Source organism: Apteryx mantelli, chromosome 2 (genome assembly GCF_036417845.1).
Source record: "Apteryx mantelli isolate bAptMan1 chromosome 2, bAptMan1.hap1, whole genome shotgun sequence".
NCBI classification, from domain to species: Eukaryota; Metazoa; Chordata; class Aves; order Apterygiformes; family Apterygidae; genus Apteryx; species Apteryx mantelli.
In genome coordinates, this window is record NC_089979.1 from 141972789 (window position 1) to 141988554 (window position 15766).

General features: G+C 42.6%; 1 protein-coding gene across 3 annotated transcripts in view; it reads right to left on the reverse strand.

The window, feature by feature from the left end:
* DYNC1I1 (dynein cytoplasmic 1 intermediate chain 1) overlaps positions 1-15766 on the reverse strand; it is a 202400-nt gene that overhangs the window by 170490 nt on the left and 16144 nt on the right. The window contains exons 2-4 of one of the 3 annotated variants that reach the window (XM_067291673.1): positions 13267-13384; positions 10539-10653; positions 3786-3843 (exon numbers count right to left, since the gene is read on the reverse strand). In XM_067291673.1, coding sequence (XP_067147774.1) covers positions 3786-3843; positions 10539-10653; positions 13267-13374 — 281 coding nt within the window. In that variant the 5' untranslated portion in view covers positions 13375-13384. Of the gene's footprint in view, positions 1-3785; positions 3877-10538; positions 10654-13266; positions 13385-15766 lie in introns of all 3 variants that reach the window. The other 2 variants (XM_067291671.1, XM_067291674.1) reach the window with 2 other exon arrangements.

The following is a 15766-nucleotide window of genomic DNA, read 5'->3' on the forward strand; positions in this document are numbered from 1 at the left end:
ATGTTTTGGTAAAATCTTCCATAATCAAAGTATAATGCATCTCTGCCTACCTAGAATTAGTCTCCAAGATCACCAAGAAAAAAAGTTGGCTGTCTTCTCCAACTGAAAGCACTGAAAGAAAACTGTCGGTAGTTTCTAGCACCATTACTCATCTAACATCTACTCATTCTTACTGTTGCCCTCACACTATCCTGTCACAAGGGATGTCAGAACGCTTCTGAAACCTAGTGTTATTCCTAGTGAAAAGACCATGACAAATAGCAAGGTGGTACTAAAGATCAAGCAGCAAAACCCACAAAAACCTAGGCTGCACAAGACAGAAATGGTTCCATAATTTAGTGTTATTTACACAGCCCATCCTATGCCTTCTCCTAATAAGCTTAATGGCATTGGGGAAAGGCAACGTTTCTCTAGCTATTATGCTAGGGATAATGGACAATGGTGCTGCAGGATAGCAGCACTACTAGTGTATAGATCATATGCCAGAAGGGATCACTGTAACCATGTAGGTTTTCTTCCTGTGCAACAAAAAGCTGTACGACTTTTCTGAATGAATCATTGTTTGAGCTATTATCTGCCTGTTGGACAGGCACATTATCCTGAAAGAGAAATGTCCAGTGTTAGAAGATCCAATAGAGTCTTAAGTAAATTGCTTCAGTGATTAATTTATTTCACCATTAAAATTTTACACATTTTTTCTGGTTTTGTATTTGTCTAGTTTTAATGCCAAGCAATTTGTTGTTACACATTGCATGCAGGAGCCCTTTCACTCCCCATACAGCTATTATATATACTGAGCAAGCCACCATCTCATTAAGTAAGCTAGAATGAGGTCTGTGGTTCCAGGATAACAACTACTCAACATTGTCTGAACTCTCTCCAATTTATCAAGATCCTTCCTGATGGATGTCAGAAACTGGCATTTCTAGACTATGCTAACCTATGTTCAATGTTCTAAAAGAAATCACAGGTGCTTGCCAATCAACACGTACCTCAGATGTACTTAGTGATATTTGGACTGAGAGATGAAGTCTGACAACTACCAGGAGCCAACAACTCATAGCCGTATGAATAGAAGCTAATTCTGCACTTGAAATTGCAACCCCAAATGGGGAACATACAACGTTCTCTCGCTTTCTTCAAAGCAAGACCTCTCCCACAGGCATTATCTCCTCTGTTGAACCAAAATCTATGACTTTGCAGTTCTTTTTTAATATTCAAGTCTTTGGAGATCATTTCAGCAATGAATAATCAGACTGTCTACAGGACTTCTGTCAGTCTGTGTGAGCTTGTTATTTCTGCAGCAGTGTTAGCAGCAACAACAACAGACAAGCCATGATGATCACCTCTTGGAGACTGGGCTATTAGCAGCTTTAAGATTAAACTGCTCCCCCCTAATGTCTATGCTCAGTCTACTGTTGTGCAGCAAGTTTGCAGTAGAATGGGGGGAAGAGAAAGATCTTACAAGCAAGATGACGCGAGAGATATGACACGTGCCCTCTCTTTCACAGAGGGCAAAATGGAGGAATATATTAAAAGGAAGAAGAGTAAACTTGCTAATACAGATACATAGGCATTCATATATGCAGTAGTCAAAATGGTAAGTCAAAAGTATGGTCTGGACATTTCATAGTATTTCTCTGAGAAAAACTGCTGAGGTGATTTCATTTTGTTTACCCTCTGTGATGACAGGTCTACCAACATTTTCCTGTCCATTTTGGCTGCTCTGTTGTACGTGTATGTTTGAGTGTACTCATCCACACAAACTCACACTGATCTCATCTACCCAGACCCAATGACAAAATAACTTCCACCCAGCATTATCAACAGGTGTCAGAGGTTTAGTGGGGCCTGGACCAGACATTATAGAATTTCCATTTTCACAGACTAATCATTCCAAACACACTTGCCCATGCTGGCACAGAACACAGCACTTTGAATACCAGAGAGGATGGCAAGCAAACTGGGAGAGTACAAATTAGGTCTTGGGATTAGTACTCAGTTCCTAGCATGGCCACAACAATCTCCAAAATGGATTCAGAATGATAGCCCACAAAGCAGCATGTTGTGTGCTTTGCAGAACAGGACAAATCCAGCCCTTCTCTGTAATAATACGAGGTCTTTGTGCTTCTATTACTTGTTGTTGACAGAAATTTGAAGTGCTACTGTAGGCCATATAAATGCCCTACCATAAATCCCTCCAAAGGCATTTCATTAGCTTAATGTCAAAAAAGTTACACCATTAAGGAGCAGAAGGTAACCAGGAATTTACATTTTCCAATCAGCATTGTCACATATACATGTAGGACAGTGAGAAATAACTTTATGCTGAATAGCAGGCTATACTTCACTTAAAAATAATGATCATTTTTGTTCTTCCCAAAGGATTATGACTTGCTGATGTTACTCATTTATTCATGAATGTAGCATTACATTATTTGCATGTTTTAAATTGTCATTATCTTACAGGCTAGGGTTTTGCTATTTAACAAACTCCATTCCTTCTAGAGTGTGGACACAGATGAAGAGCTGAGCAGATTTCAGTAGCAGCTGCATAACCCCTCCACACCACCATGGTAATGCAAGATGTCTGCGCCTGACTAAAAGGGGACACATTACACTTTCAGCTTATGGAAGTGTGAACTTTCTAAGAAGGGGGCTGGTGTAAGATGACAACAAACCAGATCCTGTTAGCAGAAATATCTCTTATTTCATAAGCTATCACTAATGACATTATTGTAAACCCAGCAGAAGCCGGGAAAAGCATAAATGCCATTTGTAGTATAAAACCTGGCTACCTGAAGCTCTGCAACATTAGTGTTTATGTATGTACAGGTAGGACACCTATTCCTAACCTATTCTTGTTAACTGCAGAGAGCAATCACTATGTTTTCAAAGCATTCGCAGAGTCTTGGCTCATAAATTTGGCTGTGGCTGGCAGCTGAGCTTCATGTTGAATGAGTTCGACACAGAAGAGCTACTAGGACCTGTGCTACATTTCTCAAAGGATATAGTCACTTGGACCTCTTCTTACTTGGACATATTGTCCTTTACCTGCAGCATCTTCCTTTATATTGTACTCCAGACTACGAATTCTTCAGGGACTTTCATTCCCAATTTCAGCCATGTGAACAAAGTTAAGAAGGTTGCTCTTGTGCCCATTCCTTATACACACACCACCACCCTTTTTAACAAGGAGAGAGCTGCTTCCCTCCCACTCTGCACAAAACTCGCTGATACCCGCAGTTTCCAACAGAGAATTGCCTATTGGTCCTGGGGTGTTTCAGCCTTTTTCTAGAAGCTCTTCCCAACTTACTTTCAGTGCCACAAACTGCAACGAGCAGCAATACAAGAACCAAAGATTCCTGGTGTAACCTGGTGTTACACATGGAATGACGCAGCCAATATAACTTCAAAGGAGATTGGTTATATGAACAAAGATTACTCTCACGAGGAACAGGTTGTATGACTGGGCACTTCCCTTTCTTGCATGTTCACACAGAACAACAGAATCCTGTGGGCCTCTTTAAAAGGATAAATTCAGTTGCTGCTTCCTATATAGGTTTTTGTGGCTCATAACTTAAGATCAGCTTGCTGTATGCATTTATTTACTTCACGTCTGAGAGCAGCTTTACTGAATGGTAACACATAGCGGAGTATGCAGAAACAAAAATACACATTATAATACAGCATGTTCTTATTTATGGAAGCAAAGGTAAGAATGGGGGAAGGGAGAACAAAGTGAAAAAATACATTTATTCAGCACTATTGACTCTATGCCTTACCTTCCCATGGGTCCCAGATCTCCAGAGTCCTGGCTGCCTGCATCACTGGGTGTGCTCACTGATTTCGAAGAGGGAGACATAGGGGTTGGGACTAAATAATGAAAATAACAGGTATCCCATGTTAACACATGCAGCGACTGCACTGATGAAGAGCAGTGTCAGACAAATCAAAACCAATGGACCAAAATGATAGTGGATGAATGATTAGGATAGTTTGAAATGGTGAAAGCAAATAAGAAAAGGAAAGAAAAAGAAAAGGAAGAGAGTCAAGTGAATTTTAAGTCTTTTGGAAGTGTTAAAACTGACATGAATTTAGACAGGACTGAAAGCCCAACGTGAGTTTACAGCTAATCAATGGAGGAGATATCTGTAGAAGTAAAATAACACTTGTTTTTTTGTGCATATCTTTAAGTCATAAAGAAATATCAGGGGGTTGTTTGGTTAGAAAACTAAGTGAACTCTTCTGGTAAAGTTAAATAGGCAATAGAATAAGCATAATTTTCAAATTTTGAATTTAAATTAAAAGCCAACGTCTATTGGTTATGTTCTAAGACTGCAGTGTGGAAATGACATCAAAAATAAAAGCTAAATAGGGAAATCCAGCTTAGTTAAAATCATTTCCCAAAGATGGTGAGAATACACTTTAGTTTGCTTAGTGATCATGTTTTCTTAAGTAATTTAGGTTGTATAAAGTTTTCTTTTTTTGAGGGACATGATTTCAAAACTCAAGGAAATGTTTCCCTTGGTTTAGACACTATTTGTCCAGGTTCTAGAAATGATTTTTTCTTTGGCTTGCAGGGGCTATCGAAGCATATTTCATGCAAAGACAGTTTTGTTTCCTTGAACAGGAAAGGAAGTTCATAGCTTGAGGTCAGCCCAAGTTAAAGCTCTTCGGCAAGGGAATAATAAATAAAAAGGTAAAAATATCCAAATTTCTTTTAAAATGGTTTCTCAGAAACATTTTAAAATGCAGAGATGACTCCAGTCAAATTTTAATGCAAGCATTCTTCAAAGCAGTCACATTGAATAAAACACAAAAAGGGGTTTTAGTGCAACAGTGAAGTTCCCCATTTGGTTTAAATCATGTGCACTTCCTCTTATGGATTTAACAGAGTAAAACTTCTAACTATTTTGTTATAGTCTGTAATGTATAATGACAGATCTGTCAAGCGACTTGGATTTTCCATGTGGTCAAACATTTCATGCAGATTCTCACTAGAGACTGTCACAGAAATGACCGCAGCATTAAAAGTGAATTCATCTTCATGACAGCCCTTTGGCAGGTTACAGGTATGTCATAGCTGTTTATGCATTCTATATTCGCTGTGGGACCTGAGTATTATATGCATATGTGAAAGCAGAATTAAAGCCTCTTTTGTATACTAATTGTCATTGTATACACAAGGAAAAAAAAGAGGACAAAAAACTATTAACTAAAATGAATTATCTTATATGTGAATTTTCACATTCTTTTGATAGTATCAAACACGAAATAATTTACTCAAGATAAGAATTGATACTTCGCAACATGAATACATATGTGTTCAGTTTATCACATGATAAGGAAATATAATCCCATTTTTAGATACATATATTTTAAATGCTAAAATATTAAAAATTAGTCTGTTTTTATAATATCACTCTATCTATAATTTACAAAACATTTTATGATATATAAAAATAATCTAACTTGTCAGACAATTCTACAAAGAAGTGGTATTTAAAAAGTTCAATCAACATATTGTAACTTATTAAAATAGCAACCTATCTCAATAAATATTGATTGCTGGAAGCTAGGAATTGAAATCTCAATTCAGAACATCAACTTCTATTTGTGTATGCACCCAACCATCAGTTTGAGTGCCTTCCTAAATGAAGGCTTCAATAATTTGTTGAATTTTGTGGTTTTCCTAAACATTACAGGCAAGAGTGTCTCTGAGTAAAACCCAACTCCAGTGAATTTAATGACAAGGCCTGGTATCTCACAGAATCACAGAATCGCTGAGGTTGGAAGGGACCTCTGGAGATCATCTAGTCCAACCCCCCTGCTCAAGCAGGGTCACCTAGAGCATGTTGCACAGGATTGCGTCCAGGTGGGTTTTGAGTATCTCCAGAGAAGGAGACTCCACAACCTCTCCGGGCAACCTCTTCCAGTGCTCTGTCACCCTCACAGTGAAAAAGCTTTTCCTCTTGCTCAGATGGAACTGTCTGTGTTTCAGTTTGTGCCCATTGCCTCGCGTCCTGTCGCTCGGCACCACTGAAAAGAGTCTGGTCCCATCCTCTCGACACCCTCCCTTAAGATACTTGTACACATTGATAAGATCTCCTCTCAGCCTTCTCTTCTCTAGGCTGAACAGGCCCAGCTCTCTCAGTCTTTCCTCATAAGAGAGATGCTCCAGTCCCCTAATCATCTTTGTAGCCCTTCACTGGACTTGTTCCAGTAGTGCCACATCCCTCTTGTACTGGGGAGCCCAGAACTGGACACAGTACTCCAGATGTGGCCTCACCAGGGCTGAGTAGAGGGGGAGAATCACCTCCCTCGACCTGCTGGCAACACTCTTCCTGATGCACCCCAGGATACCATTGGCCTTCTTGGCCACAAGGGCACACTGCTGCCTCATGCTTAACTTGGTGTCCACCAGCACTCCCAGGTCCTTCTCGGCAGAGCTGCTTTCCAGCAGGTCAACCCCCAACCTGTACTGGTGCATGGAGTTATTCCTCCCTAGGTGCAGGACCCTGCACTTGCCTTTCTTGAACTTCATGAGGTTCCTCTCCGCCCACCTCTCCAGCCTGTCCAGGTCTCTCTGAATGGCAGCACAGCCCTCTGGTGTATCGGCCACTCCTCCCAGTTTTGTATCATCGGCAAACTTGCTGAGGGTGCACTCTGTCCCTTCATCCAGGTCACTGATGAAGAAGTTGAACAAGACTGGACCCAGTACTGACCCCTGGGGGACACCGCTAGCTACAGGCCTCCAACTAGACTCTGTGCCACTGATCACAACTCTCTGAGCTCTGCCGTTCAGCCAGTTCTCAATCCACCTCACTGTCCACTCACCTAGCCCACACTTCCTGAGCTTGCCTATGAGGATGTTATGGGAGACAGTGTCAAAAGCCTTGCTGAAGTCAAGGGAGACAACATCCACTGCTCTCCCCTCATCTACCCAGCCAGTCATTCCATCAGAGAAGGCTATCAGATTGGTTAGGCATGATTTCCCCTTGGTGAAGCCATGCTGACTACTCCTGATCACCTTCTTGTCCTCCACATGCTTGGAGATGGCCTCCAGGATGAGCTGCTCCATCACCTTTCCAGGGATGCAGGTGAGGCTGACTGGCCTGTAGTTGCCTGGGTCCTCCTTCTCACCCTTTTTGAAGACTGGGGTGACATTGGCTTTCTTCCAGTCTTCAGGCACCTCTCCTGTTCTCCATGACCTTTCAAAGATGATGGAGAGTGGCTTAGCAATGACATCTGCCAGCTCCCTCAGCACTCGTGGGTGCATCCCATCGGGGTCCATGGATTTGTGGGTGTCAAGTTTGCTTAAATGATCTCTAACCCACTCCTCCTCCACCAAGGGAAAGTCTTCCTTTCTCCAGACTTCCTCTCTTGCCTCCAGGGTCTGGGGTTCCTGAGGGCTGGCCTGAGCAGTAAAGACTGAAGCAAAGAAGGCATTCAGTAACTCTGCCTTCTCTGCATCCTTTGTCACCAGGACACCCACCCCATTCAGCAAAGGCCCCACATTTTCCCTAGTCTTCCTCTTGCTACTGATATATTTGAAGAAGCCCTTCTTGTTGTCCTTGACATCCCTAGCCAGATTTAATTCCAAATGGGCCTTAGCCTTCCTCGTCACATCCCTGCATACTCTGACAACGTTCCTATATTCCTCCCAAGTGGCCTGTCCCCCTTTCCACTTTCTGTAGACTTCCTTCTTCTGGTTGAGTTTTGCCAGGAGCTCCTTGCTCATCCATGCAGGTCTCCTGCCTCCTTTGCTTGACTTCCTACTCATAGGGATGCACCGCTCTTGAGCCTGGAGGAGGTGATGTTTGAATATTAACCAGCTCTCTTGAACGCCCCTTCCTTCTAGGGCCCTAACCCATGGGATTCCTCCAAGTAGGTCCCTGAAGAGGCCAAAGTTTGCTCTCCTGAAGTCCAGGGTTGTGATCCTGCTTAGTGCCCTGCTGCCTCCTCGCAGGATCCTGAACTCCACCATCTCATGGTCACTGCAGCCAAGGCAGCCCCCGACCTTCACATCTTCCACCACTCCTTCTTTGTTTGTTAGTACGAGGTCCAGCAGCACACCTCTCCTTGTTGGCTCCTCCACCACCTGTGTCAAGAAGTTGTCACCAATGCTCTGCAGGAACCTCCGGGACTGTTTGTGCCTAGCTGTGTTGTCTTTCCAGCAGATATCGGGGTGGTTGAAGTCCCCCATGAGAACCAGGGCCTGGGATCGTGAGGCTACTTCCAGCTGTCTGTAGAAGGCCTCATCGACTTCCTCATCCTGATCAGGTGGCCTGTAGTAAACACCCACCACAGTGTCATCCATGCTAGCCTGCCCTTTAATCCTTACCCATAAGCTCTCGACTCGCTCTTCTTCCACCCCTAGGCACAGCTCCATACATTCCAGTTGCTCTCTCACATAAAGAGCAACTCCACCACCTCGCTTACCTGGTCTGTCTTTCCTAAAAAGCATGTAGCCATCCATGACAGCACTCCAGTCATGCGAGCTATCCCACCATGTCTCTGTAATGGCAATGAGACCATGGCCCTGCGACCGCACACACATCTCTAGTTCTTCCTGTTTGTTCCCCATGCTGCGTGCATTGGTGTACAGGCATTTCAGAGAGGTGATCGAGCATGCAGGTTTCCCAGGAGGGATACAAGAGGATCCCCCATAGCCATATCCCATGCGCACTTCCCTGGCTGCATTCACCTGCTGGAGGCGTCCTGACTTGAGCTGTCTTTTGCCAACTACCCTGGCACTATAACTCTCCCCTTCCCCCATCTTTCCTAGTTTAAAGCCCTCCTTACCAGGTTGGCCAACCTGTTGGCAAAGACTCGCGTGCCCCGCCTCGTGAGGTGGATCCCATCTTTCCCCAGCAGTTGTCAATCTTCAAACAGGGTCCCATGGTTGTAGAAACCAAAACCCTGTTGCCAACACCAGCGGCACAGCCGGTCGTTAACTTGGAAAGTCCGTCTCCTCCTCCTCTCATCCATCCCCCTCACTGGCAGGACTGAGGAGAAGATGACCTGGGCTCCCAGACCCTTGACCACCATCCCCAGAGCTCTGAAATCCTGCTTGATGGTCTCCAGTTTGCCCTTGGTGTCATTAGCACCCACATGGAAGAGCAGCAGAGGGTAATAGTCCGAAGAATGGACAAGCCTTGGCAGTCTTTCCATGACATCTCTCACACGAGCCCCCGGCAGGCCACAAACCTCTCTAGACATGAGGTCAGGTCGGCAGATAGATGCCTCCGTCCCCTGCAGCAGGGAGTCCCCCACAACAATCACCCGCCGCTTCTTCCGGGCGTTCCGGCAAGGCACAGGGTCTGTTGTCCCAGGTACTTCCCTTGCAGCCATGCCCATCTCCTCCTCATCCTGGAGGGCACTAAACCTGTTCTTCAGCTGCAAGTCTTCGGGAGGAGTAGGAGCCTTTCTCCTCCCACCAGCAGTGACCAGTTTCCAGCCTTCTTCTACGATGTTATGATGTACCGTTTCACACGGCACAGAGCCCTCTGGCAACTCCACTGCTGCAGGGGGTTGGGACTCCCGAAGCTGCACAGTCTCCGAGAATACCCTGTCTATCTCTTGCTCTGCTTCTCGGATGCTGCGCAGCCTACTGACCTCCTCCCGTAACTCCCTTACCTGACAACACAGCTCATCAACAGCAGCACACCTCCTGCAGGAGAGCTGGCTGCCAGCCCAGGCCTCCCGGAGAGGCCCCAAGCACTCCCTGCAGCCTCTTGGTCCAGTAGGGCCAAGATTTCAGCTAGACCACTGATAAGGATTCTGGATTCAAGGGAGAGGAAAGCACATGAGAAAGAAAAAAAATTCTCACTTTAGGGCCATTTAATAGGCCAGACAATTTAAAACATTATAAATGAAAAACCTGCTTACATCAAGGTAATTAATATTCAGATACTATAAATTTTGCCACATGTATTTTTAAACTGAGGCCTTTAGATTCTAGAACTGAAATGGCAAAATCAAGAAAGCAGTAAAGCACATGAAACCAGATCTAAAATGTACAATAATGATCTGATTATAAGTCTTTTGATATTTGTGATTTGTCTTTTTATTCCCTGCCCCCCTCAGAGTTCTGGTTGATTTTTTAAAGAATTCAGTAGGAGCTCCCACATGACTATGCTCCTCCTTCCTTTATGCAAATATTTAATCTGTGCTTAAGAAACAAAACTTGGGGCTAATGAAGTACAGCATTTATAATATTATTTTGTGGGTTGTCAGACAGATGTGAGAGAAGATAAACAGATCAGCAGAAAAGAAATCACTATTGGTATGCAAAGACAACCTGCATTATCTTCACAAAATATTCTTCAAGAAATGGCAGAGATGTATTTGGCAATGATAAGTACTCAAAATGCCATGAACTGGTGTACATGAATGGTATGGTAGGCATTCAAACAGAAGAGTTCACTTCACTAATACAGCCAAAAAAGCAAAAAAGCAAAGCATGCTTTAATAGAGAGAATGCATTCATTGTGGCAGAGCTCAATGTTTTACAGTATGCTTCTTTTAAATACCTAGAGGTGGTTCTGGGGATATACCAATGCTCTGTAATAAAGCTTCTGTCTCTCTTCTTTTGCGGTCTAGGTCAGAATCTTCCTGAGCTGGCTCTTTCTTTTGCTGTAGATCTGCCTGAATTAAAAAAAAAAAAAAAAAGAAAATCCCCAAAGCACCGTTTCATCCACATATAATCAGGTTCTTGCAATTAAGCAAATGGAGAATATTTATAGGAACCATCACCTAGGAATGCTATGAAATACACTTAATCCACCACTATGTTTAGGCAGCTCATTTATACTGTATTTATTAGTAATAACACTTTTCCTTGAATGCATGGGAAAACTGATTTTGCAACGACCTTTGCAAGGATTTTTACAGCACACTGATGGACATGTTTTGTCTCTGCAGCTATTTTGTAGAAAAATGGGAAGTCAAAGGGTTTTTCTAATTCCATACAACACAATTTAATACACTGCAAATGCCAATAATCCAACTGATTCAACTAAGAAATGTAAGGAATTTCAGTGAGAAATGACCCTAAAATAATAAAAATCATTACCCTGCCTAAAAATGGCCCCATTCCTCCCCTCTCTGGGATCAAGAAATAACATTCCAGTCAACTTCAATGATGAAGTTAAAGGCCTCCACTACGTCCCAAGTACTTGTTGGCAAGAAAAAAATATTTTCTCATACTTCAACACCTAGCAGGAGCAAAGAAAGGGACTAAAATGTCTAAAACGGAATTTTGGCAGCCCTGGGCAACAACAGTCAGAACTAATGGTCCACAAGACCCCTGCTTCTTAGCTCAGATACCTACATTTACTTGGAGCTCCCACACATTAGCTTCTCTCTGTGGCCTACGGGGATCCAGGAGGAGCAACATCTGCATTAGCCAGAATCCCTTGTATTTGGTACACCATTCCCCATTTAGCAGGGTGGATGGAAAATGCCTGTTCTCCAGCCTAGCGGTTAGAGCGCTCTTTCCACTTAAAGAAACAGTCTTGCAGACTTTCTCCCAAGCAGATGGGGGAACTGAACCCATTTCCTGTTTCCTAGTCCAGTGCAGTAACCAGTATAAAACAAAATGCAAGTAGTCATGTCTATAATTTTATCATGTCTTAAATACAACAAATCCTGCATAGTTCTTGTAGACAATGTCTGGAGGCATTTACCTCAATACTTTGGATCATAAAGTTGCTTCTAAATTGTCTGGTCCTATCTAGCCTTCACCAGAAAACCAGAGCATGGGTCACAGGGGACTTGCACAATGCTTTAGTCTATTGTTGATATTGCTTCAGGCATACAGAAAAACCTTAGAGTTCAGAAGCATCCCCAAGTTCTCCAGTTTAGATATAGCCAGGATGGAGAAAAAAAAAATTCTTTACTTCTTTTACAGACAAAGATGAAGTTCAGGCATATCCTTGTGCTCAGCCCTTCCTGTGGAGTAGCCTGAAGTATCTCACAATAAGAAGGATTTTAGATCACTTTCTTCTATGACACTGGCTAAGGCTAAGCATCTAACTCAATGTTAGACTTCGCCCTTGGAGGCCAGGCACTTCAAAGTTACGCATCACAGCGCACCACAGTTAGACACTGCAGCTTAATCTGTAGAGCCAGGTGTCCTTAACTGGATCTGGCCATCAGGGTCAATGGAAAGTTCCAGCTACCACAGGATCTCCATGAGGCATAAAATCAGAGGCAGGGGACAAAGGGAAGGACTTAAGAGCTTCCTAGAGCCATTGGCTTGGCTCCCTGCTCTCTAATTCATTAATGTGCTGGTAATGAATACTGAAAATGTTCAAGTCCCACTTACAGAGGACTCCCCTAGTGACTCTGGGAGCCTCATTGGGGCGTTTGTTGGTAATTGCACAAAAATGCCTCAAATAAAAAAAGATTAGAAAGACAATCAAAATTGGAACACTGATTTCTTGGATCACATCACATTTCCACAGTAATTCTATGAAATTCATGTACAATATTAAAGTGTCAGTTTAAAAGGAAACCCGTTATTAGTAAAGGATAACAGGTGCTTTAAACTACAATAAGTGTTGACATTTGAAGGAAAAGAAACATAATCACTTAATGCTTCTCTGACTTTGCATGAAAATGAATATCCATTCCCTGTCAATTCTCACCTCTATTCCACTAAGTGACTGAATAAAAAGAAGTATAAATCCCATAATGAAAAAGCCAGTGCATATTGTCAAGGACAAATAAACTAATATGTCAATCAAACTTTAACAGAACTGAAAGATGCACCCATGCCAGAAGATGAAAATGCAATTGCAATTATGTTTTACTTTACTGGAGAATAATAATTGTAAATCTGTTACCTTAGCCAGTAATCAAGCTAGTCTTAAGAGTACAAAAATACATATTTAGACTGTAATGGCTTGAAAAAAAGTGAGCCCTCTTTGCATCTTTCCCTACTCTCCACTCCCTTTCTATTGTAGGAAAGCCCAGGAAAAAGCATTGTGGCAAATCAATTTTTCTTTCTACACACACATGCACATCATGTTGTCTAAATTCTTGTCAGTTGACAGCACATTGTTTTTAAAAGCAATTCCCTCACCCCAACTTTCTTGACTAAAAATAAGCATTTTGATTTTAAGGTCAGGCTGAGGTGGGTTTGAGGTTCTCATTCCACATGACAGATACCTTGTAGTATACAATACCGAGATGTCAAAACCTCAGCAAGACCCTCCTGCAAGCATGAACTATTTAAAAAAGCTTTTGCATATTTACCTCTTTCTTCTTCCTCTCTTCTTCCTTTCGTTTCTTCTCTTCTCTTATCTGGGCCAAACGCTGCTTTTTGCGCTCAAGTTCTGCTTTTAAATCACTTTTGTCTGACATTTTGACTCTGCTGGAAATAAAATGAGGGAAAACAATATGAAAACAGAATTAAATGTTTTCCCTATTTACTGAAAAATGTATTTAATTAGATCAAAAATAATGCTGCTAAATAGCTATAAATACACGCTCATATAAATGCTGGCCCTTGGACTACAGTGACAATGTAGAAAGCAGGATATTGGTTAGGCAATTTTTATTTTAAGAAATTATCCCAGAACATCTCCAAACATGGAATATATTTCCAAATTATATTTATTAGAAAATCACCTTTGTGAAGCAAACTCATTTTTCTCTGCTGTTCAAAATAATGCTTTAAAGCTATTATGAACTGAAGCTAATGTCTTTTGTCTTCCACTGGCTTCAGCAGCCCTCTGCCAGACTGTCAGACCTGTAGCACCCAGATCCACAGACTGATTTAGATTTTAAGTACAAGAATGAGATTCCCCAAAACAGCCTCTAATCTCTTAGACAACTAGGAATTTTATGGGAAAACCAGAAACCTAATAGCTTTTGCTTCTGCACATGCTCTGAACTGCTGCCGTCCTAGGACCCCACCATGTTCCACTTGTACAGCCACATACAACCTGCCAGCTCTGTTTCAGTGTCCTCCTCAACATATTCACCCCTCACAGGAGCACGCTCACCAAACTATGGGCTGTTCTCTATGGGAGTGTCTCCACCCTTCCAGGGAAAGCTGGGACACTGAACCAAAAAGCCTGCAGGCATAAAAGTACAAAACTGCCAACCTAGCAAACCTTGACTTTTCTCCAGCAAAGTGGGACATTTTGAACAGGAAAGTGTAGACTAGTTGTGACGGTGTGCTCCTTTCCCTCCCACTGATGTGTTCTCTCCCCCTCAACCTGACCTCCCTGTAAACAGCACATATGTAGGGGCTAGTTGACCATGCGCCAACTAAGGCCCATCTAGTATGCAAATATGACTATGAGTCAATCATCTCCCCCCCATAAATAGGGGGCAGCCCAGAGCCCATTGAGCTCTCCTGCACGGCAGCGGGCTGCACTGCAGAACCTCCCCTTGAGCAGGGACACCTCACAAGGTTACTCCTCGAGGTTGAGAGATTCCTTACCTGCGACAGATCCTCGGTAAATGATTAATAGCATGCTGAACTTTTGCGAACTTCATGAAACTTTGCTGAGTTATATCTCTGATTAATTGCGCACATAATCCCTTAGACATAAACTGTTGACCAAGTCTGGGACTAGGACTGGATCCAGCCGCACCTAGGCTCCTCTCCGAAGGAGTTTAGAAAGCAAGGGGGTCCAGTCTGAACCTCGTGACTCAACGGGAGGGTCTCTGTTGCGCATGCATCTGACCCTGTCCTTCATGCAGTAAATAATGGAGTGAACCTTGCCAGCTGAACCTCATTAAATTGTTCTTATTTACGACTGAACTTTGTTAAGTCGCTGTCTTACTGCAAAAAACGTAGTGCTGCTTCCCTCTTACGAGTGAAGTGCATCACTCCTCTCACGACACTAGTTCCACCTACAAGTAGTAGCCTTGTGTTCAGATCACCTTTCCAAGAAGCAGATGTGCCTCATATTCCAGATATTCCTGTGGTAAGCCCACTCACATAACCAAACATGGCAAAAGGATTTCTTTTCAGCTACTAAAAGACACCCCCCCACACCATCCCCATCTAGTCTTAAACACAGTTCTCTGTAGGGAACTGAAGAGAAGCCATGTACACACTTTGCACTTTGAACCTTTGTCAACCTATGCTGCTGTTTAAGTAAGCCCTTAAAATGAAGGGTAAAGAGATACAAAGTCACATCATACAGAAATAGGGCCAGATCTGTAAAGAACATACCATACCAACCTTTCCTATAGCTTTTAAACCCTACCAGTGTTGCACAAATCCATAACTGAAATCACAGATAATTTATTCAGCCTGTAACATCATAATTATTATGGGCTGTCATCTAAGTGTATCAGTACAGATTTTCTCATTAGCACTTTACTTCAAAGATGATCCTGACTAATACAGACCTCATAGAAAGAGTTAATTATGCCCTTCCTGTATTATTAATTCACACATCAGTGACCACATCCACCACTGCAGCTCAGAATCAATCAGATCAATGGCAATGCATGTATATGCAACAGAAGTCTATTGTTTGCTCTATGCACAGGAAATTTAAATGGCAACTCTCCATTAATACTAACAAGAACTCCATCCAGATTATTGTCTGTGTGGACTGAGAGTAAATCTACATGCTAAAAATGATGTGACACTTTCACCTATCATAAATTCCTCTGCAGTCGTAAACTTTCTTCTCCTCAAAATGGTAAAAACATAATTAGTCCATGATATGGAGGATACTGTCAACCAAATGTCACCTGCATGTGAAATGCAACCCTGGCCCTAAATGCT